This window comes from Sarcophilus harrisii, chromosome 4 (genome assembly GCF_902635505.1).
Source record: "Sarcophilus harrisii chromosome 4, mSarHar1.11, whole genome shotgun sequence".
In the NCBI taxonomy this organism is placed as follows: Eukaryota; Metazoa; Chordata; class Mammalia; order Dasyuromorphia; family Dasyuridae; genus Sarcophilus; species Sarcophilus harrisii.
This window is the reverse complement of record NC_045429.1, coordinates 68,679,931-68,706,340: the sequence shown is the minus strand read 5'-3', so window position 1 is coordinate 68,706,340 and position 26,410 is coordinate 68,679,931. Positions and strand designations below refer to the sequence as shown.

At 42.9% G+C, this 26,410-nt stretch overlaps 1 protein-coding gene across 1 annotated transcript in view; it reads right to left on the bottom strand.

Annotated features, from left to right (window-relative positions):
* Positions 1-3,567: 3,567 nt before the first annotated feature.
* QSOX1 (quiescin sulfhydryl oxidase 1) overlaps positions 3,568-26,410 on the bottom strand; it is a 58,201-nt gene continuing 35,358 nt past the window's right edge. The window contains exons 7-13 of the mRNA XM_012547711.3: positions 25,054-25,188; positions 19,023-19,152; positions 13,411-13,533; positions 12,785-12,932; positions 11,569-11,745; positions 5,278-6,155; positions 3,568-4,503 (exon numbers count right to left, since the gene is read on the bottom strand). Coding sequence (XP_012403165.1) covers positions 4,486-4,503; positions 5,278-6,155; positions 11,569-11,745; positions 12,785-12,932; positions 13,411-13,533; positions 19,023-19,152; positions 25,054-25,188 — 1,609 coding nt within the window. The 3' untranslated portion in view covers positions 3,568-4,485. The remainder of the gene's footprint in view (positions 4,504-5,277; positions 6,156-11,568; positions 11,746-12,784; positions 12,933-13,410; positions 13,534-19,022; positions 19,153-25,053; positions 25,189-26,410) is intronic.

Genomic DNA, 26,410 nt, shown 5'->3' with positions numbered 1-26,410 from the left:
ACAGTTCCTGTCCCCTCTGAGTTTATGTTCTACCGAGTATGGAGGGGGAGGGACCAGATATTGAGACGAACATAGGTAAGGGATAAAAGCTAGGCTAAAAGAGCTGAAGTTTTTGTGTCTCCCAGACCTCTTTGGCAATTGGGGAAGTCCAGGAACCTCTTCTTTGGATAATTTTTTTAATGCATAAAATAAAATCTATAGGATTACAAAGGAAAATAATTATCTTGAAATACTTTTTCCAACCATCCAATTAATCATCTATCTTTCCATCTCTCTCTATCTACCTAGCCACCCATCTATCTGTCTATAATAAGTTAATGAATCTTAGCTTAAAATCCCCTGACTAGTATGTGATGGGTTCCCAAAAGAAAACCAAAATTCTCTAGAATGGAAGAAAAACATTTTGCAGTTAGCTGGGAAACATATATCCTTTGCGAAGGTTAATTGATAGAAACTGGGTGCAAATCTATAGGCTATAACTAAATGGGGAAAGTCCAATGCAGATGCCTTTGGGGGTATAATAAAGGTCTCCTCTCTTTCTCTCTTTTAGTTTTTACCATCTTAGGAGTGAAGATTTTTACCAACGGTAATAGAGTGCAAATGATGCCAGTCACCATTCCTAAGCTCCTTATAGCAAATGAATTTTTCTGGATTTGCTACTTCAGAGAATCGTCCCAGGATTTGGGGGAGCCTTATGCTGGGCAGTGATTCTGGGATATGAGGAGCAAGTAGAGAAGGCAGATTCACTAGCTACTATTGAAAAGACCTGAGGGGAAATACACACACACACACACACACACACTACACAACTATAGTATTAAGTAAAAGAATAATAAAATGAAAACTGCAATTATTGTGACCAATTTTGACCAGAGAAAAATGTTGAAATGTACTTCCTTTTGTATGAGAGGTGGAGTCTGTGGGTATATACTGTTGCACTCAGAGGAAGCAGAGGAAGAAAAGGGAGGGAGGGAAAAAGGAAAGGAGAGACAGAGAGAGACAAAGACAAAGAGAGAGGAGAGAGAGCGAGACAAACAAAGAGAGAGACAAATAGAGCCAGAGAGAGCCAGCGTCAGAGAGATAGGCATAGAGAGACAGGAAAGAGAGGCAGAAACACTGAGAAAGAGAGCCAGAGCCAGAGAAAGACAAAGAGACAGAGGTGTTAGTGGGGGTGAGTGAAAGAAGACAAATCACACTAGAGAGGCTGAAATAAAGAGTAAAAACCAAACCAAACCAAAAAATGATGTTAACAAAGCTTTCCCACACATACACAGTTAATTCTTCATACCTGAAATTCTCTCCCTCCTATCTACACCTGTCTGGAGCAGCTAATATGGCTCTACTAATTATGCTTTCTTTATGTTGGATTCTCTTTTGCTATTTCTGTGCTGTCTCCCTCTTTTAAAATATAAACTCTCAGAGGGCAGGGACTGTTTTTGCAGTGCAAGTTCCCCTGTTGATAAAGAAATGTTGATTGAGGAGGTCAATATATACCCAGTGCCCCTCTCCCCAAGTTCTTTGCCCATTCTTTGAGGGCAGGCACTATTTCACTCTTGTCTTTGTGACCCCAAATGCTTAGCACAGTGCCTGAAAGAGAAATGGGACTTAATGCTGCTTGTTTATTAAGAGGCAATAGGGATTTCAAGTCAGAAGTTCTAGTTCCTAGACTCCAGCCCTATTTTAGCCTTTCCTAGTTTTGTTTTACTGTTCAATCATTTCTAATTCTTTGTGACTCCTTTGAGGTTTTCATGGTTGTCGTTTCCTTCTCATTTATAGATGAGGAAACAGATGTGTTAAGGGACTTGCCCAGAGTCACGCAGCTAATAAGAATCTGGAATAGTTGGCCATTTCCTTCTCTAACTCATTCTGCAGAAAAGGAAACTGAGGCAAACAGGGACAAATGACTAGCCCAGGAGCATACAGCTAGTAAGTATCTGAGGCTGTATTTGAACTCCTGAAGATGTTTTCCTGACTCCAGACCCATCCCTCTGTGTACTATGATGCCACCTGGCTGCCCCTTTACTAGCTTTGTTGAGTGAAGGCAAATCACTCCTTTCCCTGAGACTTCACAAATTCATCTAGAATAATAATAATAATAATAATAGTTGCCCTACTTTCCATCAGAGGTAATTGTGAGGAAGCATTTTGTACATGGTAAAGAGCCACAGAAAGATAAGTTGGTCTTTTTGGTGGTGGTAGGTGGGGTATACTTCTAACCCTTCCCTCTCTTCCTCAGGAGGAGCCCTTCCCCATCCCCCATATCGTCCCTTGGTCACTGTCACTCAGGACAATACTGCTCAATCTATCCCTGGACCCAACTGCCACCCTGCCCCAAGAGCCATCAGAGCCAAGTGAAGATGTCAAGAAAAAAGGCTCCAAATCCGATTGACAGCCACTGCCTCCCCCCCTTAATAAAGTTTATTATCAGTCAGTCTCTGATCCCTCTAAATCCTCTGCAGGCAGGAGGAGGCTGGATTAGAGGAAGGCTGCTTAGTCCCAAAGAATCTGTTCCAGGCTGATTTCATCCAGGGCTGCAGCAGATGGCTCAGCACCGATCTCAAAAACACCACCTTTCCCTAATGATCTTCCAGGAGGCTAAAAGAACCGGGGGGAGGAAGAGCAGAGAAAAGGGAGAGATGGGGAGGGGAGTGTAGAAAAGCATGTCGGGACAGCTAGTTCTCAAGTAGAAATGAGAAACAAACAGCAGACTTTGGAAGAGTGATGGGAAAGGATCACTCAAAGGGTGAGAAACTGGGAAATCCAGAAGCCGTTTAGTTACCAGGAATGAAGGAGACTGGAAACCACAATCTTGGCTTGAAAAAATGCTGGCTTTGTGGTCCAAAGGACTTGGGTTCGGGTCTTGGCTTTGTCACTAAGCTAGTCAGATCTGTAGGTCTCAGTTTCCTGATCTATAAACTGAAAGGCTGAACAATAGAGTTTTAGCTCTTGATCTATGATTTTAAGAACCACTAAGGGCTGAGTAAGACAGTCATTTGGACAGCCAGCTTGGGTTAGAGGGTGCTATATTCCCCTCCCCCCCAACTGTTGTCCAACTCCCTCAAGATTGTAAGGCTGGGATAAGGGCGAGTGATTCTCTTTCCTAAATTTATTTGTAGATTCTCCAGGCTCTGTGTGTGTATGGGAAGGAGACAGAGAGGAAGAAGGAAAGGGAGAGGGAGAGGGAGAGAAAGAGAGAGACAGAAAGAGAGAGAGAAAGAGAGAGAGAGAGAGACAGAGAGAGACAAAGAGACAGAGACAGAGAGAAAAAGAGAGAGACAGACAGAGAGACAGAGAGAAAAAGAGAGAGACAGAGAGAAAAAGAGAGAGACAGAGAGACAGACAGAGAGAGAGAGAGAGAAAAAGAGAGAGAGAGACAGAGAGACAGAGAGAGGCAGAAATAGAGAGAAGAAAGGAAAAGGAGAGAGAAACACACAAAGACAGAGAGAGGGAGAGATGACAGTTGGACAGAGGCAGCAAATTTCATCTTGGTGATTTTTAATTTGGGCATCCAGATGAGTTTTAAACTTTTTTCTCATTAGCTTGGGCAAATAACACACAGACACTTGCCTTAGCAAAAAATAATTTATTCTGCAAATCCCCAGCTGAGATAGGCATTTCATAGACTCAGGCTGATTCTTGCCCTCAACCTTCTTTGACCAATAGAGATGGTGTCTGCAGGGAGAGGAAACTTTGCTGGCCAATCCCAATACCTTCCAGCCAACCAATGCCCTGAGTCACTCTCAGAGGAAAGACAGGAAGATGAATATAGGAGGACATAGCTCAAAATATGAGGTTCTAGCTTAGGAGGAGGAAGAAATGGCCAACTGACCCTTTCCCAAGCTTTTTTTCCCTTCCTGCTAAGAATTCTTGCCTTTTGTATAAAGCTTCCCTCTCCTGTGATCACAGCTATATATCCAGCCACCCTATACCAGCCACAAATGAATTCTAGTGCACCCTCCAGCACCCTGAAGTCCCTACCGTGCCCCCTTGAGTGAATAATTCCACCCACAACCCTTGAGCAACTTTGCCCCCCACCCCAACCCCATGCCCAGAGAAGTGAACACTAGTGAATCCCCAGCAGCACTCAAGTTGATGGCGCTGTCTTGGGGTGGATGATGACTTGGGGAGGATAAGCGAGCAGCAAGTGCAAGCTGCAGGTTTTCACAGGAAATTCCAGCCACCTGGGCAAAGATTCTCCTCCATTCTAACCTCCCCCACCCTCCCCAACAACACACACACACACACACACACACCCCTAAGAAAGCTTCATCTCCTAGAAACTCCCAGTTCCAATCTCCAACCAGACCACGCAGTAGCTAAGCAAGGCACAAGACCTCTCAATTGGGCCAGAACTTCTGAATTATGGTTATTTTCTTCTTCATTCTTTTATTAATCCAAAAGTGACCGGGATTCCAAGTTTTTGATAGGGTCCTTGGGGCTGAAGAGGAGGGACAAAGGCTTGTAGCAACACTGCGGAGAAACTCTTCATCTTCTAGCACTCTCCTGTCAGTGGAAGGGAAGAAACAAGCCGGCTTCAGTGTTGAGGGTATTAGAATATTAGTGCCTAGGACTTTGGACAGAGAGCAGGTGTTTATCAAGGGACGTGCTGGCAGCCCCAGATCTCCCCCTAGTTCCAGACCTCAGAGGAATGCTGGGGAGCACTATCATAGAAGCAATGACTCTATTCTCCCACATTCTGAGGAAAGGTGCAGGTAGAGAAGCGGGGGCCACACAGGGAGCCTGGATGAGCCTAAAGACAAATTGGTGGCAGGAACTGATGGGATTCCCTTTAAGGCTTCTTCTCTATGACCCCTATCTGGGATAAGGAGTGAAAAGGACTTTCTGCATGAGCGCTCTCCTCCATCTCACCTCCCAACATTGTTGTCAGATTCACATTGACCCAGAATCACCTTAAAGTGGCATTTCTTTCCCGCAGGTATCCCTCCCTTTGACACACAGAAGGGCATTGGTGCAATGGCCTTTCTGGCCCTCCCCCCATTCCCAACCACCTGGAAACGCTTAAACCATGGAAGGAGGCAGCAAAGAGATGTCCCCCAGCCTACTCCCCTTCCCCCCAGGAGACCTTACAGCTCGTGCTGAGGAGGAACTGGCTCGACTCTTTCGAACCTTCATCCTCTCCTGGAAGTAGGTACACATGGTCATGAGACACAGGAAAGACAGGGAGTAGAGCCCAATGCAGAGACCGACATCCAGGTAGGAGAAGCTCCCCCTAAGCCTCCACAGCCACTGGCTGCCCAGCTGGGCCCTAGCCCCCACCTTTCTCTCATGGAAGCTGGCCAGCTGCTTGACTTTGCCTGCGCCTTCCTCCACCTGCTGAGCCAACGTGTCTCTCTTGGTCAACTTCTGTGCAATCTGTGGCTTGGGAAAGAGCTCAGCGAATCCATGGCCCAGCATCGGGGACTCGGCTCCTCCATACTGGATCGGGGGCTGGACTTCCTCATCCAAGGACTCAGGTCTACTATACTGGATCAGGGGCTGGACTTCCTCATCCAAGGACTCAGCTCTACTATACTGGATCGGGGGCTGGACTTCAACGCCCAGGAGCAGAGCTCTATCTCCATCCTCCACAATTAGGGGCTGGTCTCCGTCATCTGAGATCAGGGACTTAGCTTTACCATCTAGGGCTTCTCCATTAGGGGCATCTGGATTTTTTACCAATCGCTTCTTCAGGAGTTCTTTGACCATCATCTCCTCCACATTTGGCTTCTGGATACCGTAGTACTTTGGCCGCTCTGTGGAGATGACCACTTTCCCCATGTTTGGAACGTCATCCTCCATAAGCCAAGTCAACAAATCCTCAGACACCTCATTTTCCTCCCCTGCTCTCAAGTCTCCTCCCCATTCGTGCACAGGTTGTTCTCCAGGTGACTCTGTGGGGTGGGGCTGCTCCACGGGAGGCGGGGCAGTAAAATTCTCCAGCTCCTCAGGCAGCCTCCCAGGGCCCGGCAAGGCTTCCATGGACGGGTTCCGGCTGGTGATGACGATGTTTCGGAGAGCAAAGTGGTTCTTGAAAAACTTAAGGATGGCACCTAGGTTCCACACAGGGTCCCCCTGGACTTCATTGTGACATGGATTACATAGGTCCCTTGGGGGCCACTGGATCTTGGGGAACTGAGGGTCCTCACTGGCTGTACCTGGAGAGGGAAGTACACAGGAGGGTGAGTTGCAATCTGCTGATCTACAGGAAGAGGAGACATGTGAGTTTGAAAACTTGAATGGGGGTCCTGATTCTGACAGCCTTCAAGGCTCAGAAACTCTTTTGCAAGCCTGAAGCGCTATGTAACTGAGACCCGATCATCATCATGGACCCTGTTGTTCCAGCTCTTCCTCCTATTAGCTGAAGAGACATTCTTATTTGCCCATCCTTGTCTCCTATGGTCATCCAAGCCTTACCTGATCTATTCCAGATTTCCAGCACTATCATCTGACGTCCCCTGATGTGCTCTTATGACTTCTGTAATTTTCTAATAGCCCCACCTCCATCTTTCTTTTACAGGTAATCTCCTCCAATCAGAGCGTAAACACTCTGACAGCAGGGACTGTCTTGTTTTTCCCCACTCCTTAGTGTGGTACTTGCTACATAAATTTCCATCTAAGAATTCATGAGGCCTTTTTGAGCATCCATTCATTCTCATTTGTTTTTCTGCTCACCCTTTCCTCTTATTCTTAGGGAAATTCACTTTAATCTTCTCTATCTTTTTCAATTGTATACTCTGTTTTTAAACGAAAGAGATTGTGATATCCAAGGAAAAACATCAGGTTGTCCAGAAGCCTGAATTCTGGTCTTGCCTTCAGCACTGATTAGCTGACTTTGGCCAAGTCATCTCTGTTTCTCTGGCTCCTAGTTTCTTCAACTGTAACATGTTGGGACATTAGATGCTATCTTAAGGTTCCTTCCAGGGGTGGGAAAATTAAAAATGTGATTATTCCCCAATCAGCTCATTATTATGATCATTTTATTTAGCAGATACCGAGTTTTATTCTCAAACTGGCAGTAGGAATGGGGAGCTCTTAAAGTACAGTGAGGGAAGTAAGGAGACCAGAGGGTCTCACCTGCTACTTTCAGGCTGTGTGTGGGGATGGAGGAAGAGTAATGTTTATGGCCAACAGATATATCTCTTGCCTGACTCTCCCATCTGTATCTTTTACTTTCTTTGAGAATGTCCCAAAGTAGCTTTGATGATGCAGGATTTGGGTTTCAGATCATTTAATATGAATCACAGTGTCTTTTGCTGACTAGATATTTCAAATATTTGTTGAATATTTGTATTCCTTCTTTCTCATTAGAGTGCCACATAGGCTAGGCCAATTCCATCTCTGAAAGCCAGGTTGTCCAGTGGTTAGAGCACCAGATCTAGAGTCAGGAAGACCTCAATTCAAGAATTTTTTGTTTGTTTTTGTTTGTTTGTTTTTGCTGAAACAACTGGGATTAAGTGACTTGCCCAGGGTCACACAGCCAGGAAGTGTTAAGTGTCTGAGATCAGATTTGAACTCAGGTCCTTCTGACTTCAGGGGTGGTGCCCTATCCACTGCCCCACCTACCTGTCCCAAAACCTCAATTCAAATCCAGCCACAGACATTTAATAACTGTGTGATCCTAGGTAAGCCACTTAGCCTCTAACTGCCTCAATTTCCTAAATTGTAAAATGGGGATCATAACTTTGCAGGATTATCATGAGAATCAAATGAGATAATATTTGTAAAGCATTTAATACAATGACTACCACAGAAGGTACATAATAAATGCTTATTCATTTTACTTCACTTCTCTCTGTTTCCCTGGGAAACACAGAATGATAGAATTAGAACTGGAAAGTATCTTAGAGGTTATCTAGTTTCATTCCTTGACAGGAAGCCCAAAGAAGAAGAAGTTGTGATTTGCCTGGCGTCAGACAGCTAGTAAGTGTCTCAGGTTAGATTCACTTTCAGGGCTTCCTGACTCCAAGTCCAGCATTCAAGGCCATTTTCCCATTGTGTAATGCAGGTGCTTTGCTTTGCATCATGAGTGTGTTTCAGAATGAGATAGAATTGTTCATATTTTTGAAAAGTGTAGCCTACCTTAAAAGCACCAAGGGAAATCACTCTTCAAAGAAATCTTATGAACCATCTTTTGTGTCTAGTGAAAGGGCATTTGGTAAAGAAAATAGATGATCCTCTACTATATGATTTACATTTCTGGAGTGCTGGATTGTGTTTTTTTCAAGGGGGCAGAGGAGTAATGGGATGCTGCCAGTTTCTCTCCAACATACATACACACAAACATACCAGATCCAAAGATCTCACACACACACACACACACACACACGCCAGGTCCAAAGGCCATCTCTCACTGGTCCTCACATTTTTGTATCTTATTAGGAGGCAGGAAACGAGAAGTCAGGGATTTCCTTCCAAATGCCAAAACTGTATCTCAAAAAAATTAAGTGATCTGTCCTCCCCAAGTATTTAAGTAGAGGCTAGAGGACAACTTGTGAGAAATTCTGGCAAAGGGATTAATATAATGGGTAGGAAGTCAGGTGAGATGGCCTCCAAGGCTCCTTCTCACTTTAAGATTCTGTGACTCGTTGTTGAAAGTTATACTGATGAATTGAAAGAACTGAAACTAGGAATTCCAATGCTCTCTACCCTAAGGTAGGCTGCCATATTTGTTCCCTAAGACTTTCTTAGCTTGCACTATCACTACTATTGCTCAGACACCACAGCTTGAAATCTCATTGCCTTTTCTGAACCTTTATTCAATTAATCTCCTCCATGGCAATTCTCAGTTCAGTTCTTCCTCTCTACTCAAGAAGATCCAGGTTCAAATTTTACCTCAAGTACTTACTAGCTGTGTGAATCTGTATCAGTCATTTAAACACTCTGATCTTTCAACTTGCTCATTTATAAAATGGGGGTGTGGAGGTTGAGTAGGAAAGTCAGACATGATAGCCTCTCAGTTTCCTTCCAGTTCTAAAACCATGATCTTATAATGAATGATTCCAAATTAACTCCTTATATTTATCTTAGTTTTTTGTCTAGACCTTTCCTTTATATAGATCTTGTTTTCCCTTACAGCATAATTATTTGTGATCTAGTTTTCCTCCCTGTCAGATTACAAATTTCAAACCAAAAGGATGTTTACTCTTTTTGTATCACCAGCACTTAGCAAAGTGCCTGACACATAATAGTCATTTAATAAATGAATGTGTTGAGTGAGCAAAGAACCAACCAAACAACTTGAAAGCTGTGAAAAGAAGGGATGAAAAAATTCTGAACAGAATTCTCTTCTCCCAGTGAGGAGATAGGAGGAAGTGAGGGGAAAAGCATTTGTATATCACATATACAAGCACTATGTTAAGTACTTCTCTAAATACGATCTCATTTTATTCTCGCAACAATGCTGAGAAATAGGTACTGCTAAGATCTACATTTTGTAGTTGATGAAACTGGAGCAAACTGAGGGAATTGGGGGGATCAGGATGGCAAGTGGTTAATTGTAGAAATTGAGTAAACCAGTGACTTTCGACTCAATTCTGGAGCTGGCTCAGTTCCCTTTCTATTCAATTATGTGTCTAGTCCAATTTCTATCTTCGTAAAAATTTTATTCAATTGTTGGAATTGGAAGAAACCTTTATTGTATTGTTTGAACCTAGGCCTATAAAGGCTTGGACCACCTCTCTCTGCTATTTAGAGACCCTTAACCAAGGAACCGAGATTGATGTAAGGACTTTTCTCACAACCGTCCATCTCAAGCAAGTCATATGTCATCTGAAAACTGATCCCATATTGATCAATCAGTTTTTTTTCCATGTTCCTTCGATTGTTTACAGATACTTGGGGGATAGTGGGGAAATGGGACATTTCTTTTTCTGAATTCAGGGAATTGCACCTGTTTGAGCTCTCCCTCCCAACTTGGAAAATCCTCAATCTTTCATCCAGTTAGAAATCAGATTACCTAATGTTGTACTGTTTCCATTTAATTAATTGTTTTTCTTGATTATTTATTTTTAATGTATAAAAGTCTGTCCCTCCCTATATTCGAGGCTCCAGAACTAAGCGGAGGAGGGCCGGTTCCTCTTTATTAGGCAACTGGCACACACTGTTTAACAAATCGATATGCTTAGAAGTGCAGTTATTATTCCTTCATTTTATCTTTCACCCATTCAAAATAGAGGCTGAGTGACAATACTTATCTAGGGTCTCATAGCTAATCAGCATCTGAGGCCAGATCGAAATGAATTCTCTCTTCATTCTAGGCCCAGAGTTCTGGAGACAGAATTCATCCCTGATCCACTGGTCTTTGCTCACTTCCAGAGGTAGACAACTCTCTGGAGCCCTAGAGCTAACACTCTCTGGTGGTAGGATCAAGCATTTCATGCTGAGCCCCTCCATGCAAAGACCACAGTTCTTTCTGGGGAACTAGTTCTCTCTGGAATTCACAGAGGGTGGAGATGGTTAAATGGAGCATTTGATGACAAGTGGAAGGGGGAGGAGGAAGTTGGAGCGGAGGGAGAAGCCCTGCACGTGTCAGCTTTTCAAACCCCACCAGATTTAGAAGCTTTGACTCCCACACCACCTGCTGCCCAGTGTTCAGTGCCTCCAAGCTCCTGGATTCCTGATCACAAAAGACAATGTCTATATCTTACCATCCTCACCCCCATCCAGGCACAGAGCACTAAGGTTAGCTCTCCATTGCTCATTATTGACCAAGAAGCAAAGCCAGACCTCCCATCTGTCATGTGGCAGGAGTTCTTAACCCCTATGGGGTTACTAACCCCACCTTGAATTTTAGGGGGTCTATGAATTTAGTCAGGAAAAAATTATTTTCTCTGATTTAGGAAATTTATTTTCCCTAATCTGTAATTGAAATAATTTATTTCCCTAATCTATAATTGAAATTTCCTTAATTTCTGAATTTAAAAAGTTATCCTAGAAAGGGTACTGCCCAATGCACTCACAACACAAAAAAGTGGAAAATCCCTTTGTAATCCAGACCTTAAAGTGCATATACCCACTTGGTATGGAAGAGGTGACAAAAGGCACATAGATGGCAAATGACTGGCCCAGTGTGGCCCCGCTCTAAAATAAGGCTGCATTCCCTCCTCTAAGCAGGGCACACATATATAGTGGCACATATGCTGCCAGACACGGTCGCTGTGTTGGTAAATTATGATTAGATGTTTTTCTTTGATACGAGGGATGGTTCTGTTTGTGGGGATGTGGCGTACCCGATATAGGACTTTAATTTATTTGTTTATTTATTTACTTTTGGCATTTGGAGTTGAATGACTTGCCCAGGGTCACACAGCTAGAAAGTTTTAAGTGTCTGAGGCCAGATTTAAACTCAAGTCCTCCCGACTCCAGGACCAGTGCTCTAAACACCATATTACTATCTAGCTGCCGCATTTTTAAAATGTATTTTTAAAAGGTATCAAACTGGAAAAAAAGAAAAGTAAAACTATAAGCTCTCTAAAGAAGGAGGAGTCGAGAGAGCACAGCTTCTGGCCTGCGTCTCTCAGAAATCTGCTGCTTCTCCCATTCCTTCCATTTTCCCATTTGGAATCTTACCTGCCAGGCGAGCATTGACTCGGTTGTGACGGTTCCAGAACCAGAGGACGGCATCATCCATACTCTTGACGCGGTACATGGAGGCAGCTGCCATTTGCTCAAAGTGTGTAGCACACTCACGACAGCCGAAGAAGAATTTCACATAACCTCGGATGGCTTGAAGGACTTCCTGGGGATCTTTTGGGAGAAGGGACGTGTCCCCACTCAATAGAATGCCCTTCGGTATCTCTGTTATTTCCTCTCCCCACCCCATCCCACTCAGGACACACAGTTCCCCTTCCTTCTCCGGAATTCCACACCTGACTCCATTTCCCTTCCTGTTACCCAGAGCCAGACTCCCTGTAATCCAAACAGGGATTTCCCCTCCGCTCCCTCCTCTCCTTCCTTCCCCTCAGTCCCCCCCATACTCCACCACTAAGCTAAGCTAACTACCTCCTGTGGTACTATGGAATTTCCATCCCTTCAAGTCTTAAAAAGTATGACAGATGCTTTTATTTAGACTTGACCTGCCTAAAAGCTGGGGCCTCTGATCTCTGTGAATCTTTCTCTGTCTCAGGATGTGGCCACGATGGAGATTCAGCCAGGCTGCCTATTCCAGATTCCTGCATGGCAAATTCCACCCCTGACATGGGATAACTCCAGGGAATCGCTCTGCTCCCCATCCTCTGTAACTCTGACCTCCTCCTCTGTCTGTAACTGCTCCCCATCCTCTGTAACTCTGCTCCCCATCCTCTGTAACTCTGCTCCCCATCCTCTGTAACTCTGACCTCCTCCTCTGTCTGTAACTGCTCCCCATCCTCTGTAACTCTGCTCCCCATCCTCTGTAACTCTGCTCCCCATCCTCTGTCTGTAATTGCTCCCCTCCTCTGTAACTGCTCCCCATCCTGTCTGTAACTCTAACCTCCTCCTCTGCCTGTAATTGGTCCCCATCCTCTGTAACTCTGCTCCCCATCCTGTCTGTAACTCTGACCTCCTCCTCTGCCTGTAATTGCTCCCCATCCTCTGTAACTCTGCTCCCCATCCTCTGTAACTCTGCTCCCCATCCTCTGTAACTCTGACCTCCTCCTCTGTAACTGCTCCCCATCCTCTATCTGTAACTGCTCCCCATCCTCTGTCTGTAATTGCTCCCCTCCTCTGTCTGTAACTCTGCTCCCTCCATTCTCTTCCTTCCATCCAGAGAGTCAGAATATAAGAAGGCGACCCAGGTAAGCATTACCTGCTTTCTGCTGAAGGTATTCGTTGTGCTGAGCTGCCTGTACGGTCAGTGAGTGGAAAAGGATCCAGAGACCACAAGGAAATCCACGAAAGTGAGCCTCGCTTCCCTGGCAGCCCACCCAGACTGATTTCTTGGGCAAAAGAACACCCTGAGGCAAGAGAGTATGGAAACAATCAATCGGTCAAGAGAAAGGAGTCATATTGAGGTCAGCAAAGGCAAGTCTGAACACACAGGCAGAAGAAGCTTCCCCTCCCTCCTGGACCCCAGAAACATGGCATTTCCTCTCCCATTCCAGCACCTGAGCCACCAAGTGGAATTCCTGATGCTGGACTGACTATCCAAAAAGATCCTTTAATTCCTTTCCCCAGCCCCGACCCCAGCAGATTTAGCCCCAGACACAGGAGTGCCTAAAAATGTGCCATTGAAGAGGGAAGAGGAAATTCAGGTGGGATTTCAAGGCACATGATGATGGGGGGAGGAGGGAAACACACTTCCAAGCTCTCCTCCTCTTACTTGGATACACACAGTAGGTCAAGGAAGGGCCTAATAAATCATTTCTATTCCCATCAAAAAAGAGAACACAGAGAAAAAAAGATGGAACCCAATAGCCATGGAAATTTATTCACCTCTTTCCAGCTATTCAAGGCCACTTCCAAGGAGCTGTAGGGCACACTCTTCCGCTGCTGCCAGTGTAACCACACGTCTATGGTATGAAGGAAATTCCGGACCACAGGCTGACCAGGGTAGTACTGCAACAAGTAAGTGGGGGGAGGGGAGGGAGGAAGAGGAAGGGAAGGTGAGAAACAGCCTTATGTTCCCTAAGACCCAAGAAAAAAGGCAGAGAAGTTCTAATGATCTCATGATGGAGAGAGCCATCTGCACCCAGAGAGAGAACTGTGGGGACTGAGAAGGATCACAACATAGTATTTTCACTCTTTTTGTTGTTGTTTGCTTGCATTCTATTTTCTTTCTCATTTTTTCCTGATTTGATTTTTTTGTGCAGCATGATAACTGTGGAAATATGTATGCATATATTGGATATAACATACATTTTAACATGTTTAACATATATTGAGTTATTTGCTGTCTAGAGGAGGGGGTGAGGGAAAGGGAGGGAAAAATTTGGAACATAAGGTTTTGCAAGGGTTAATGTTGAAAATTATCTATGTATATGTTTTGAAAATAAAAAGCTTTAATAAAAAAAAAAGAAAGAAAAGAGATTGGGGGGGGGGCAGAGCCAAGCAGGATCAAGAAAGGATATGTCCCCTCCAAAGCTGCAGTGATTCAAAATCCTAAGTATTATGCATGGAGGAACAAAGCTCCTTTCCTAGGATGACTATATTGAGAAAAGCTGTTTTATGTTAGGAGACTGATGGGGAACAAGAGAAGGACAAGGATGAAACTAAGCAGGGAGGAACTCTCCAAGCTGGATGCTCTGACCTCACCTCTAGTGGATCAGTAAGGTACCTCTTGGCTGGGGTAGATCTGTTTGTTCTCCTGCCCACCCCCGAGGCTTGCTGGGTAGCAAGTCTGGAAGTTTCTGATTCCTAGATAGGGCTGTTGGGGGATTCACAGGCAGACCATCCATCTTAGGAAAACAGACTTCTTTCTGCCTGGTTATCTGACTTGTTGACTGACTGGTTAAGAGAAAGGGCTCTTTCATTTGTATTCCAGTGGTTGCCATCAAGAGGGCCTGTAGCCAATCTCCAAATCTTGATCTTAACTCCAAAGAGTCTCCGAGGAACATGAAAAGCTACTATGACAATAAGTCAACTCAAATCTGATTAGTATCAGCACTCTGAAACCACAAGCAGTCAGGGGGAGGGAAAGCGTGTGTGTGTGTGTGTGTGTGTGTGCGTGCGCAAATGCACTACAAACTCAGTCACGAGAAGAAAGAAGCAGGAAAGACTGAAGCACAGAAATTGAGGACAGAAAATCAGGAAGATGGAATTAAAGTATTTAAGGGACACAGAAGTTGAGGAAAGAAAACAAGAGAGAGAAAGTTATGAAGGAAGTGGGAGTTATAGATGGGAATGAAACAGGGATAGCTGTTAAATAAATCTAATCCCTCAAGGAGATCCAATTTATGGTAGTAGATATAGCTCTCTGAGAGTCTGGCAGACCTGAATTCAGATCCTGCCTCTGAAAAAAAAAAACTTGGTTGTCTGTAAGGTATTTTCCTTCACTGGGATCCGGGGAATTCTTTAAGTCTCACAGTTGCAGAGTATGGACAAAGGTGGAATACTACACTAGGAGCTCCCTACACTGTTGAAATCAAAGATACAGTAAAAAAAAATCCTTCAAGACAGACCCAGTAAATACCTTCAGCAGATCTTAGATGGGAGAGCAACTGCAAGAGTCAGGGCTCAGAGACTACTGGAAATGATTTTCCTTTGATGCACCTTCCCTGTTAACTAATGTTGGGGGTTCTCATGGGGCTCACAAATCTTAAATTAATGGCTAGACCCTTGCTGAGAAGTCAACGATCCTTCCCCACCTTCCCCGTCTTTTTAACATTGACTTTCTCCAGGAGCAGACTTCATGGAGGGAAAAACATCAGTGAAATTCTGGTGAGAGCGTGCAACCTAGTGGCTAGAACTGGAATGGCAACTTGTCAGGAACCGAAAAGCACCTTACGGGAGTCATTTAGATACAGAGTTGGATTAGGAGGATACATGGAGCTCGGGGCTGCCACTCAGGGCCCGAGGGATTAGGGAGGACACTCAGAGATTGAGGGGGGAGGGAGCACTCTCAGAGCCCCAGGGGGGAAGGGAGTACCCTCAGAGCCCGAGGGGGGAAGGGAGCACTCTCAGAGCCCCAGAGGGAAGGGAGCACTCTCAGAGCCCCAGGGGGGAAGGGAAGTACATTTTTCTAGAAAACTGAATGAACCCATTAGTTCATCCTTGAGCTCCCAGCCAGAGAGAAGGATTGGGACCTCATAGCATCTCCGGTGGAGACTGTAAGAATCCTATTGAGTTCCTATTGCCAATGAACTGGTACCATCCTACCTTCTCTCCCCTCATTGGTCAATCACTCCCTCCCTGCCCACTGCCGCTTTTTAAAAAGAACTTTAAATTATTTAAAGAATTTTCTCCTGCTGCTACTCCAGTCAGTCATCAACGGGCATTTTCTCAGGGACAGCTATGCATCAGACTCCGTGCTAAGTGCCGGTCCATCTTGCCAAGGCTGCCCTTCTGTCTGGATTGTTCTCCTTCCTAACCTCTGACTCTTTTTCAAATCTCCGGCTTCCTCCAAGGCTGGGTCCGATGACACAAGCCTTGCGCAGGAGCAGGCTTGAGCTCGGCTGCACTCACTGCACAGACATCTATTCTCCCTGTACGTTGCAGGCGTACACAAAGCTCAACCTGCCTCCTGCCCAAGGTGTGTGTTGTCGGAGCATCCGACCACATGCATCTCACACAGAGCCCTCACACACGTACGTAAATGTACACGGGAACATATACACTCTGTGTAAGCTCTTGTATTCATGTGCATATGTCTATGGCCATATACATACTTGTGTGTGTTGGAGTAATTGATGTCTCCAATTCCCTCCAAGAAGGGTAAGTAATAGGGACTGCTTTTTAAAAATTTGCATCCCCAGGGATGAACAAAGGCTTGGAGCAAAGGAAGTGCTTGAGAAATACTTGCTGATGGATTGACCTACAGCAGGAAGGCTCATTTCCTCACCGGCCTCTCCCATGCCAAGGTTTCCCACTGCATCCGGGGCCATCTCCAGTCACCCTGACATTGCCACTGGGCCCGGATGGCTCCGGAGGAGAGGCTGAGACTTTGCACACAGCCCTTCCTTACTCAAATCCAATGCACTAGCACGTCACGGTATCACCCACCTGATGTTGTGGCCATGGGTGAGAACAAAGGACAACCAACAGTCTCTCCCATACAACTTAAAGTGGAAAATTATAGGATCTCTTCATTGCTCCCTCCTCTTTCCTCACACTTAACCCAGAGCCTCGGTCCACCTTATTCTCACACATATGACTTGGGGAGCAGCAAAGGCCACAAGAGAACGGATTCAGGCTTTGTTGCTATGAGAACCAGAAAGGATTACCACAGGGAGAGAGCCAAATGGACTCATCTGCGTATTTGGAAACCCGCTACCTCTTCTCTCTGTGAGGCAGGAGAATACTCAGATGCTCTCTCCGGCGCTGACCCAGCAGCCTCTGGGGCTGCCAGCTCCCCCATTTCATTTTCAGAGGGAGGTTGAGAAGCTTTATTCTGGTCATCTGTGACCTCCTGCTCCGGCCACAACCAGAGCAGTTTTCCCCCAAGTCACATACCAGGACTCGGCTCCGTCCAGAACTCTCCAGGGATCATCCTGGGGCAAGGTCCTGGGACTCCAGAAGCGTGTGTACCTGGTGATTGAACAGGGGCCGATCCCCAGCTGGGATGAAACCTGAAGAGTGAGTAAGCCTGAGGGAGCTGGGGGGCCTGGCAGGAAGCAAACACATTTATCTTTTTCAAGGGGAGCCTGGAGCAGAGTCCCTTAGGAACTAGAGCAAAGAGCCCACCTGGCAGAAGAAGCCTCAGGGAGGCCGGCAGCCATGACTGGGTGGTGGGGAGGTTCCGAGAGCTGGATTAGGCTCCATCGCTTGGCACGCTGGAATGCCCAGAGCAGCTGATTCAGCGTTCAGCCATCCCTTTTAGCCAAAGCCCATATCTGACTCAGCAGCACTTAGTGCAGGTGCTCTGGGTTTTAAGTAGTGGGGTTTTGGCTGCTCTTCTTGAGACAGGGAGAAGGCGGGGGAGGAAAGGCCGAGGGTGGGAGAAGCAGAGTCAGCACTCAGCCTTTGGAGCCAGGAAAGGACACTACTGGTATTCTGGGGTTATACTCTTGCCTAGAAATTCCAAGGAGACCAAACTATATTGATTTTTAAAAAAGGAACATTGAAAGGAAACATGATGCAGTAGAAAGAGCATGGTCAGAGGTGGAGGAGTTGAGTCTGATTTCTACTGCCAAGTCACTTTGACTGCCAATTCTATTGCCAAGTCACAGTTTTCTAATCTGTAAAATGGGAATAAAAAAACTGAACTCTTTACTTCACAAAGCTGTGGTAAAGAAAATGCTTTGCAAGTCTTAAAACATTACATAATGCAGGCGGTTTTTATTGGGCCAAAGGACTCTGAACTTTCCCACTTCTATGTGAAGGAGATAATGGAATATAAACTCTAGATCAGCTATACACAGAGAGAGACAGAGATACACAGAGAGAAATAGAGAGACAGAAACAGAGAGAGACAGAGAGAAACACACAGAGAGAGGGAGAGACAGAGAAGCAGAGACAGAAAGAGAGAGAGGGAGAAAGAGAGAGAGAGAGAGAGAGAGAGAGAGAGAGAGAGAGAGAGAGAGAGAGAGAGAGAAAGAAACACAGACATAGAAAGAGACAGAGAAAGAGAGGGAAAGAGGGAGACAGAGGAAAAGACAGAGACAGAAACAGAGAGAGAGGGAAAGAGGGAGGAAGAGATAGAGACAGAAAAAGACCATATAAAAAAGCTAAAAAAGACAGACAGAGACAGAGGGACAGAAAGAGATAGAAATAGAAAGAAACAGAGAAATAGAGAGAGATATACTAGAGAGACAGAAACAGAGATATAGATCTTGCAACTGGGGCCAAGGGCAGAACTGAGTGGTTCATACAGAAGAGGTTTGCAGTGGTGGTTTGGTTTAAGGGGGAAAAAATAGAGGGTTTTTTAATGAGAGTCTAAGGGTTTAAATTCCAGCAGGAGTCACCGAACCCTTTCTGAGAGTCAGATTTGCCATCTATAATATTGCCCGAAGTTCTCCTCCAACTTTCAAATGTTCGATTCTATTCCGGCCAGGATCTGGGAGGAAAGAAGGGCTCTCCGACAAGGCCTTCTGTCACTCATATGCCCCAGTCTGAGAGCAGACAGTGCCCAGGAGCTGGGCAGTATGGTAGCTTTCAGGTTGAGGCTCTAAGGTAAGTGGCTGGACAGCTGGACAGCTTCCATACACCATGTCCAAGTTCACAGAACACCAGTTTTCTAAACACAAATTCTAGGCACTGCAGGTCACCAGGAAAATGTCTCGCTCCCTGTTCCCCTTAGGGCGGGGTCCTTGGATCTACCTGGGCAAATAAGAGCTTCATGATGACTATATGGATTGATAGTGACTAGCAGTGACTAGAAGAAACAGGCCCTAATTAATCAGCTAACGAGAATGTTAATGAGGATGAGGGAGGCCACAGGCCCAACTTACCTTGGCCAGGACAGACACAAAGTTTTTCAGAGCTGTCAGACGCTCTCCCTCTAGGACTTTGAACTTGCCCACCTCTATCCGAAGGATGTAATGGAGAGTAGATTCCAAATCGAGCATATATATCTTGGATCTGGGGACAAGGAGGGGAAGGAGAGAAAGGTGGTGTTGACAATGGAGAGGGGCAACTCGGGATCAGAAAGGGAAAGTTATTTTCTGATCATCCACCTGGGACCAATTTAAACAATCCACAGTCAGAGAAAGAATTTCCATCATAACCTCAGATGCTGTGTGACTCTCTCAGTGAAGTTCCTCATGACCAAATGAAGAGATTAAACTATGTGGTTTCTAAAGTTCCTTTTAGCTCTAATTCTATGATCCTATAGGATTCTTTACATTGCCATCATCATCATCATCGCTAACATTTAAATATTGCTTTAAGGTTTGCAAAGCACTTTACAATGCTTTGGAACAAGGGTAGTTTTGGGGCAGCTAGATGACACAATGGATAGGGCAATGGAGTCAGGAGGTCCTGAGTTCAAATCTACCCTGAGATACTTAATACCTCCTAGCTGTATGACCCTGGGCAAGTCCCTTAACCGCAATTGCCTTGCAAAAAAAAAAACAAAAAAAACAAAAAACAATACTTTGTAACATTTGATACGAAGATATCATTTGATCTTTGCAAATCAACTATAAAGTAGGTATGGTCTCCCCCCCTCCCTGCTTTTTACATCTGTAGCAGCCCTTTTTGTAACGGCAAGGAACTGAAAGCTGAATGAGTCTATCAGTTGAGGACTGACTAAATGAGTTATGAGATATGAATGTTGTGGAATATTATTGTTTTATAAGAAACAATTGGCAGGATGAGTTCAGAAAGGACTGGAAAGACTTACATGAACTGATGCTAAATAAAATGAGAAGAACCAAGAGAACATTGTACATAATAACAACAAGATTATGTGATGATCAACTCTGATAGACTTGACTCTTTTCAACATGAGATGATTCAGAACAATTCCAATAGACTTGTGATGGAGAAAGCCATCTACCTCCAGAAAGAGAACTATGGGACTGAATGTGGACCACAACATAGTATTTGCACCTCTTTTTATTATTGTTTGCTTGTTTTTTCTTTCTTTCTTACTTTTTCCTTTTTTGATCTTATTTTTCTTGTGCTGCATGATAAATGTGGAAATATATATAAAAGAACTACACATATTTAATATATATTGGATTGCTTGCCATCTAGGGGAGGAGGTAGGGAAAGGGAAGGAGAAAAACTTGGAGCACAGGGTTTTGCAAAGGTGAATGTTGAAAACTATCTTTGCATGTATTTTGAAAATTAAAAAACTATTATTAAAAATAAGTAAATGAACAGATAGGTATACAAATAAATAAACAAAAAAATAAATGAACAAATAAATAAATAAATTGAAACCATCTAATTCAACTGAGCCATTAAAGCTGTCTAATAAAAAGTTTTTTTTTTTTTTTTTTTTTTTTTTTTGCTGGGCTGAACTCTGCTTGGGCTAAGTGTAAAGAGGGATTTTTTCTTTCTTAGGGATTCTCCTTTCCACACCTAGAGGTATTTTTAAGAAAGCTGGCATGGAAACCCACTACTTTGGAATTTATCAAATAATTTATAAATATATCAATCCTGACAGAACAATACCATTATTATCCCCATTTTATAGATGAGAAAACTGAGACTGCCAAGTGTCACACAGCCAGTAAGGCCTGATTTGAATTCAGGTCTTCTTAACTCCTGCTCTATCTGTTGGGTCACCTTATCAAGCATGTTCTGGGACCTGAACCTCTTTTTCAGGACTTTGGGGCTGGTGTTTCCTGGGAGGTTCATTCACAACTGCCAAGAATTGAGGAAGCCCAGCCTAACATGGAAATTGGCTCCATTTTTGTCTCTGACCCTTTCCTAGCTGATGGACTACTCTTGTTAGGTAGCCATGCCCCTCCGGGAGAGAATTACAGGCTCCTTGAATCTTTCTACACTCCTACACCTGCTCTGCCCTTTTAGAGTCTGGGAAAGAGATCTTTAAGGGGGAAAGATTCTCTCTGGGGCAGGTGACTGGATGTCCTCCAAGTTACAATCATCTAGGAATTCATTCAAATACTTATTGAGTGCCTAAGTGTTATCTAAGTCAGGGTTTCTCAAACTTTTTCCACTCGCCAGAGAAATTTGTCCTTGACTCCAGGTATATAGGTATATAAAATAGGTATACAAATCAAACACTTTCTGTTAATCAAGTATAATTTTGTGTCCCAAAAATTTAGTTACAAGAGTTAAATGACAAAGCTACAGCGTAAGTGGGGGGCTACTATATTTAAATAGCCACCACAGAAAGCCTGGATCAGCCCAGGATGAAGTAAGGGGAATTTCAAGTCACTCCAGTGTCAGCAAAGCTTCCTCAAAGTTGAACTTTTCTAGCCAGACAGTTCTGAATTGTCATTAACAATGATCATACTCCTTGAGAACTGAATTCTAATTTTCATTTTTTAACAATCAAACTACATGACTGTTGTGTCCTGCTTTCTAGAGCCTCCAAGTTGGGATGGTTAAAATATATTCTCTTAATGGAGGAGTGATGAGGATGAGTCTGTTTATTCTAAGGTCTTCCCCCTTTATATACGCTTATGTAACCAAAACAACACCATGCATGCATCAAGTATATACTGTGCCCATGGGACCACAAGAACAACTTACTATTGTATATAGAGGTCTCTTTGCCACTTGGTATCACTCTGCTTCAATCACAACACAGACTGTCACCGGCCCCTGACTTCTCAGAAAGGCTGAGAGCCCTTAGGGGAGATGGGGAACTGAACCAGACATTATTAGCAGGTTCCCTCTGGGCTGAAGGGTCTTATACCCCACAGAGTTCCCCCACTGTCTATGGCCCTCTGCACATGACTTCAGGCAAGGAAGGGAATTAACTTTGATTTAAGGTTAAATTGACCTTTCTGGTTCTCTATTTTCTCAATGTAAGAAAATGGGGTAAAATGTAAAAAACTATAGATAAGGAGTGAAAAGATCTGTGTTTGAATCCTGACTTTAAAGACATCATTTAGCACCTCAACTCTAAATTGAGGATATTGAATGCCATTTCTATGGTTCTTTACAACTCTAAATATATCATCCTATAAAATGAAAATAAATAATATCTATTTTATCTCACAGGTTTGTTGGACAAACAACAAAACAATGGACTCAAAAGCACTCTGAAAACAATAAGGACTGACACAATTATTAGATATTATTAATTATTTTCTCTCCAGAGCAGTTTCTTTCCAAAGGCACTTACTTATCTACTTAGCTTTACTGGTAAACCAGAGGCTTACATTTACATAACGGCCACTTTCTATCTTGCTTTAGGCAATAAACGCCACACTGCCCACTTTTCAGTCTCTGTTAAGGATGCTTTTTGACTTTCCACTTTTTCTTTAATTAAAGATTTTTATTTTCAAAACATATGCATGGGTAATTTTCAACATTCACCCTTGCAAAACCTTGTGTTACAAATTTTTTCCCTCCATTCCCCCACCTTCTATACATATTTCCACAATTATCATGCTGCACAAGAAAAATCAGATCAAAAAGGGAAAAAGTGAGAAAGAAAACAAAATGCAAGCAAACTACAACAAAAAGAGTGAAAATGTTTTTGTTGTTGTGATCCACAGTCAGTATCCACACTCTTCTCTCTGGATGTAGATGGCTATCTTAAACATAAGACTATTGGAACTGGCCTGAATCATCTCATTGTTGAAGAGAGTCACATCTATCAGAATTGATCATAGTATAATCTTGCTGTTGTTGTGTACAATGATCTCCTGATTTTGCTCACTTCACTTAGCACTAGTTCATGTAAGTCTCTCCAAGCCTCTCTGAAATCATCTTGCTGGTCATTTCTTATAGAACAATAATATTCCATAGATTTTTCACTTTCAAAGTGGATTCTGAATCACTGGGACTTTCAATCCCTTCCAAAATCAATGAGTAATCAGTGATTTTTTTAAAGGTCCCATATATACCAAAATATTTTTTTTTAGCACCATTTAAAAAAATAATAGCAAGGAACTGGAAATAAAGCAGCTGCCCATTGATTGGGGTAATGGTTAAATAAACCATGAAACGTGAATAAGTGAATATTACTTTGCTGTGTGAACATAACTACAGAGAAGCATGGAAAAACTTATATGAACAGATGCAAAATGAAGACGTATAAAACATTAAAATTAAATGCTGAAAGAAGTGATATGAGAATGTACCTCCTTCCCTGCTTTGCCTCCTTCTCAGTATCTGTTCCCTTGCCTACTCTTCTTTTTAATTCTTGGTTACAAGGGATGGCTCCCCAGTTAGAGAATATTTTTGGAAAGGAATATATTTGGAAACAAAGGTAAAATATAAACAAAAGATAATTTTCTAAAATTTAACTCTTAAATTTAATTTAAATTTAAAATAAATGAGCATGTTGCACTTTTGCTTCTATTATTCCTAGAGACTTTCCTCCTTTTCTTCAATATGTCCATAGGAAGTCAACAGAATCCTCCTGCAGTCACAAAATTTGGAAAATTTCCACATAATTTGAGGCTTAGAGCAGGGATATTGGATGTGCTATCCAGATAGTTACAGTTTCATTTTCCAGAACTTACCTACACAACTAGGACTATTAGGTAGTTTACAACAAGAATAAAAACAAAAGCTATCTAGCCTTCATAGGAGATGCCCAGTGAAAAACCAGGATATTTTGAAAATGAATCCTGTGTTTGGATGCACTGTTGGGGTTAAACTCTTTTTGCCCACTCCAGGTAAAATCCCCACCAATAAATTCAACAAATTAAAGTATTATTCCACAAATTAATTAAAAAAAATAAAGTAATAAAAGGAAAGTAAACAAACATATTAAGTGTCTACTATAGGCAAGGTGTGTGCTGGGGATTTTTAAAAATCTAAAATTTTAAAAAGCAACAACAATAACAACAACAACCTACAACCCAATCTCTTGAAGTGCTAACATTCTAATGGGAAAATACAGATTTGTTGTTTAATTGTTTTAAGTGCCTGACTCTCCATGATCCTTTTGGGGTTATCTTGGCAAAGACACTAGAGTGGGTTGCCATTTTTTTTCTCCAGGCCATTTTACAGATGCAAAGACTGAGGCAAACAGGATCAAATGAATTGTCCAGGGTCATACAGCTAATAAGTATATGATTTGAACTCAGATCTTCCTGATTCAAGATCTAGGGCTCTATGGACCTATGGCACCACTTGGCTGGCTCATAAGAATCCAGCTATTCTCGAAGGAAGCTAGAGTTTCAATGAGGCAGAGGTGAGAGGGATACATTCCCAATACATACAAAGGGTTGTAGAGTAGGCAGATAAAATACCATAAAAGGGGAAGAGCCAAGCAGGCCAGTTTGAGTGGAACAGAGAGTGTATAAAGAAAGAACTTAAAGCAAAAGATTAGTGGGAGCCAAACTGTGGAAGGCATTAAACACCAGAGTGAAAATTTTAGGTCTTGTATTTTAAAGACAAGACTTCTGAGAAGAAGTGTGTCCATAAGACATGTTTTGGGAATATTATTTTGGCAATCAAAATCCTGGTAGGTTTTATGAATTTACATATGATCCTTATATGCAGGGATCACGCTGACACTCCATGATCCTCCAGTTCTGAAGCTGGATGGCTCATCTATCTGTCAGGGATATTGATAGAAATTCAGAGCTAGGAGGGATAGTTGTTTTGACTTGGTTGTTATTATTTGTCCTTCACTCTCAAAGAGAACCATGACATCAGGTAGTTGACAATAGAAATCCCTTCAATAACATCCTATATTATGTGGGACTCTGGATGAGATGGTTCCTAATAATACTTCCATCTCAAGGGTTCTTCTTACACTTCTTACTAACACTCCCCACACACCCAAAGTAGTCAAGAAGGATTCCTGGACAAGTGGAAGAGTAGAAAATGGAGTCAACGATCATTACAGAGCAGAAGAAGGTTCAGCAGCGTGCTTACCGATCTATGGGTTTAATAACAGGAGGTGCTATCCGTTCTGATGTGTTTGGATGCACTGTTGGGGTTAAACTCTTTTTGCCCACTCCAGGTAACTTCTGGAGGTAAGTGCTATAAAGAGATCTGGATTCCATAAGCCTGTGAAGGGAGAGAGACAGAAAAATATAAATGAAGAGGCACTCACTGGGGCTGGGAGGAGATAGTCAAAACCAATCTACTAAAATCCCAATCTCCTTACAGAAATGCCTGCACCTTGCCAGAAAAAAGCAAGAGGACGTCTCTGACCCATGGTTCATTACCAAGAATGGGTTAAAAGAGACTCTAAGGGGTGAAGATTTTTCTTTAAGAAACATTAGTAAGATTTTTCAAGTATCTATCTGCCTAACCTCTGGAATAGTTCGAGAAAAGAATATTTTTATCTTCCATCCATATTCCTTTATGGAAAAACTGCCTGATTGGAATCTTCTATATTTCATTTCAAAAGCAGCTAGATGCCCAGAGGAGTTACAAACTATTTTCAATCTTGCGAAAGACAAAATGTTGGTCTGGTTAGAAGGTGCTATTCTAGAGAATCTGCTCTTGCAGGGTCCTCTTCAGGGAGGGAAAGACCTCTGCAGGAAAACTGATCCAGCCCCTAAGGGGATCTAAGGTTATGGAGTCTTGGTAGAAGAAAAAAAGAAAAGGGATTGGGGATGGATAGGAATCTCAAGAAAGCCAGTCTCTCCTTCCATGTCCTGTCATGTCAAGACCTCTTACTGGGTTTTGTTTCACCCTTTCCATTGGGCAAGAAGGTTCACAATGGAAGTTATATATGCCATAAATCGACTGAACTACCAGAAGGGTGACAATAATCCAGGGATCCTATGGAACCTATGGGATCTAGAGCTAGAAAGAATCTTAGAGATCATCTACTCCAACTCCTTCATGAGGGAAACTTAAGAGACTTGTCCAGGGTCGTAGAAGTAATAAGCATCAGAGACAGGATTTGAATACAAGCACTTTCACTTTAGCACCAATGCTCTTTCACCTGTGAGATGGGGATTTATAGAATCTACTTCCCAAGTTGTTGTGAGAATCAAATGAGATAACTTTTGTAAATATTTTTGCCAACCTTGAAGCACATTGTTATTATTAATTAATTGTATTAATTCTTATCAATGAATATTATGTATAAATGCACATTGTTATTTATTATTATTTATAATAATACATGATCAAATTATTATTACTGAACTGGGTATTTTTTACTTGAAACTATTATTTATTATTTATAATAATATATAACAATATGGTAATTATTATTATTACTGAACTGGGTATTTTTAACTTGAAACTTTTATTTATAATAATATATAATAAT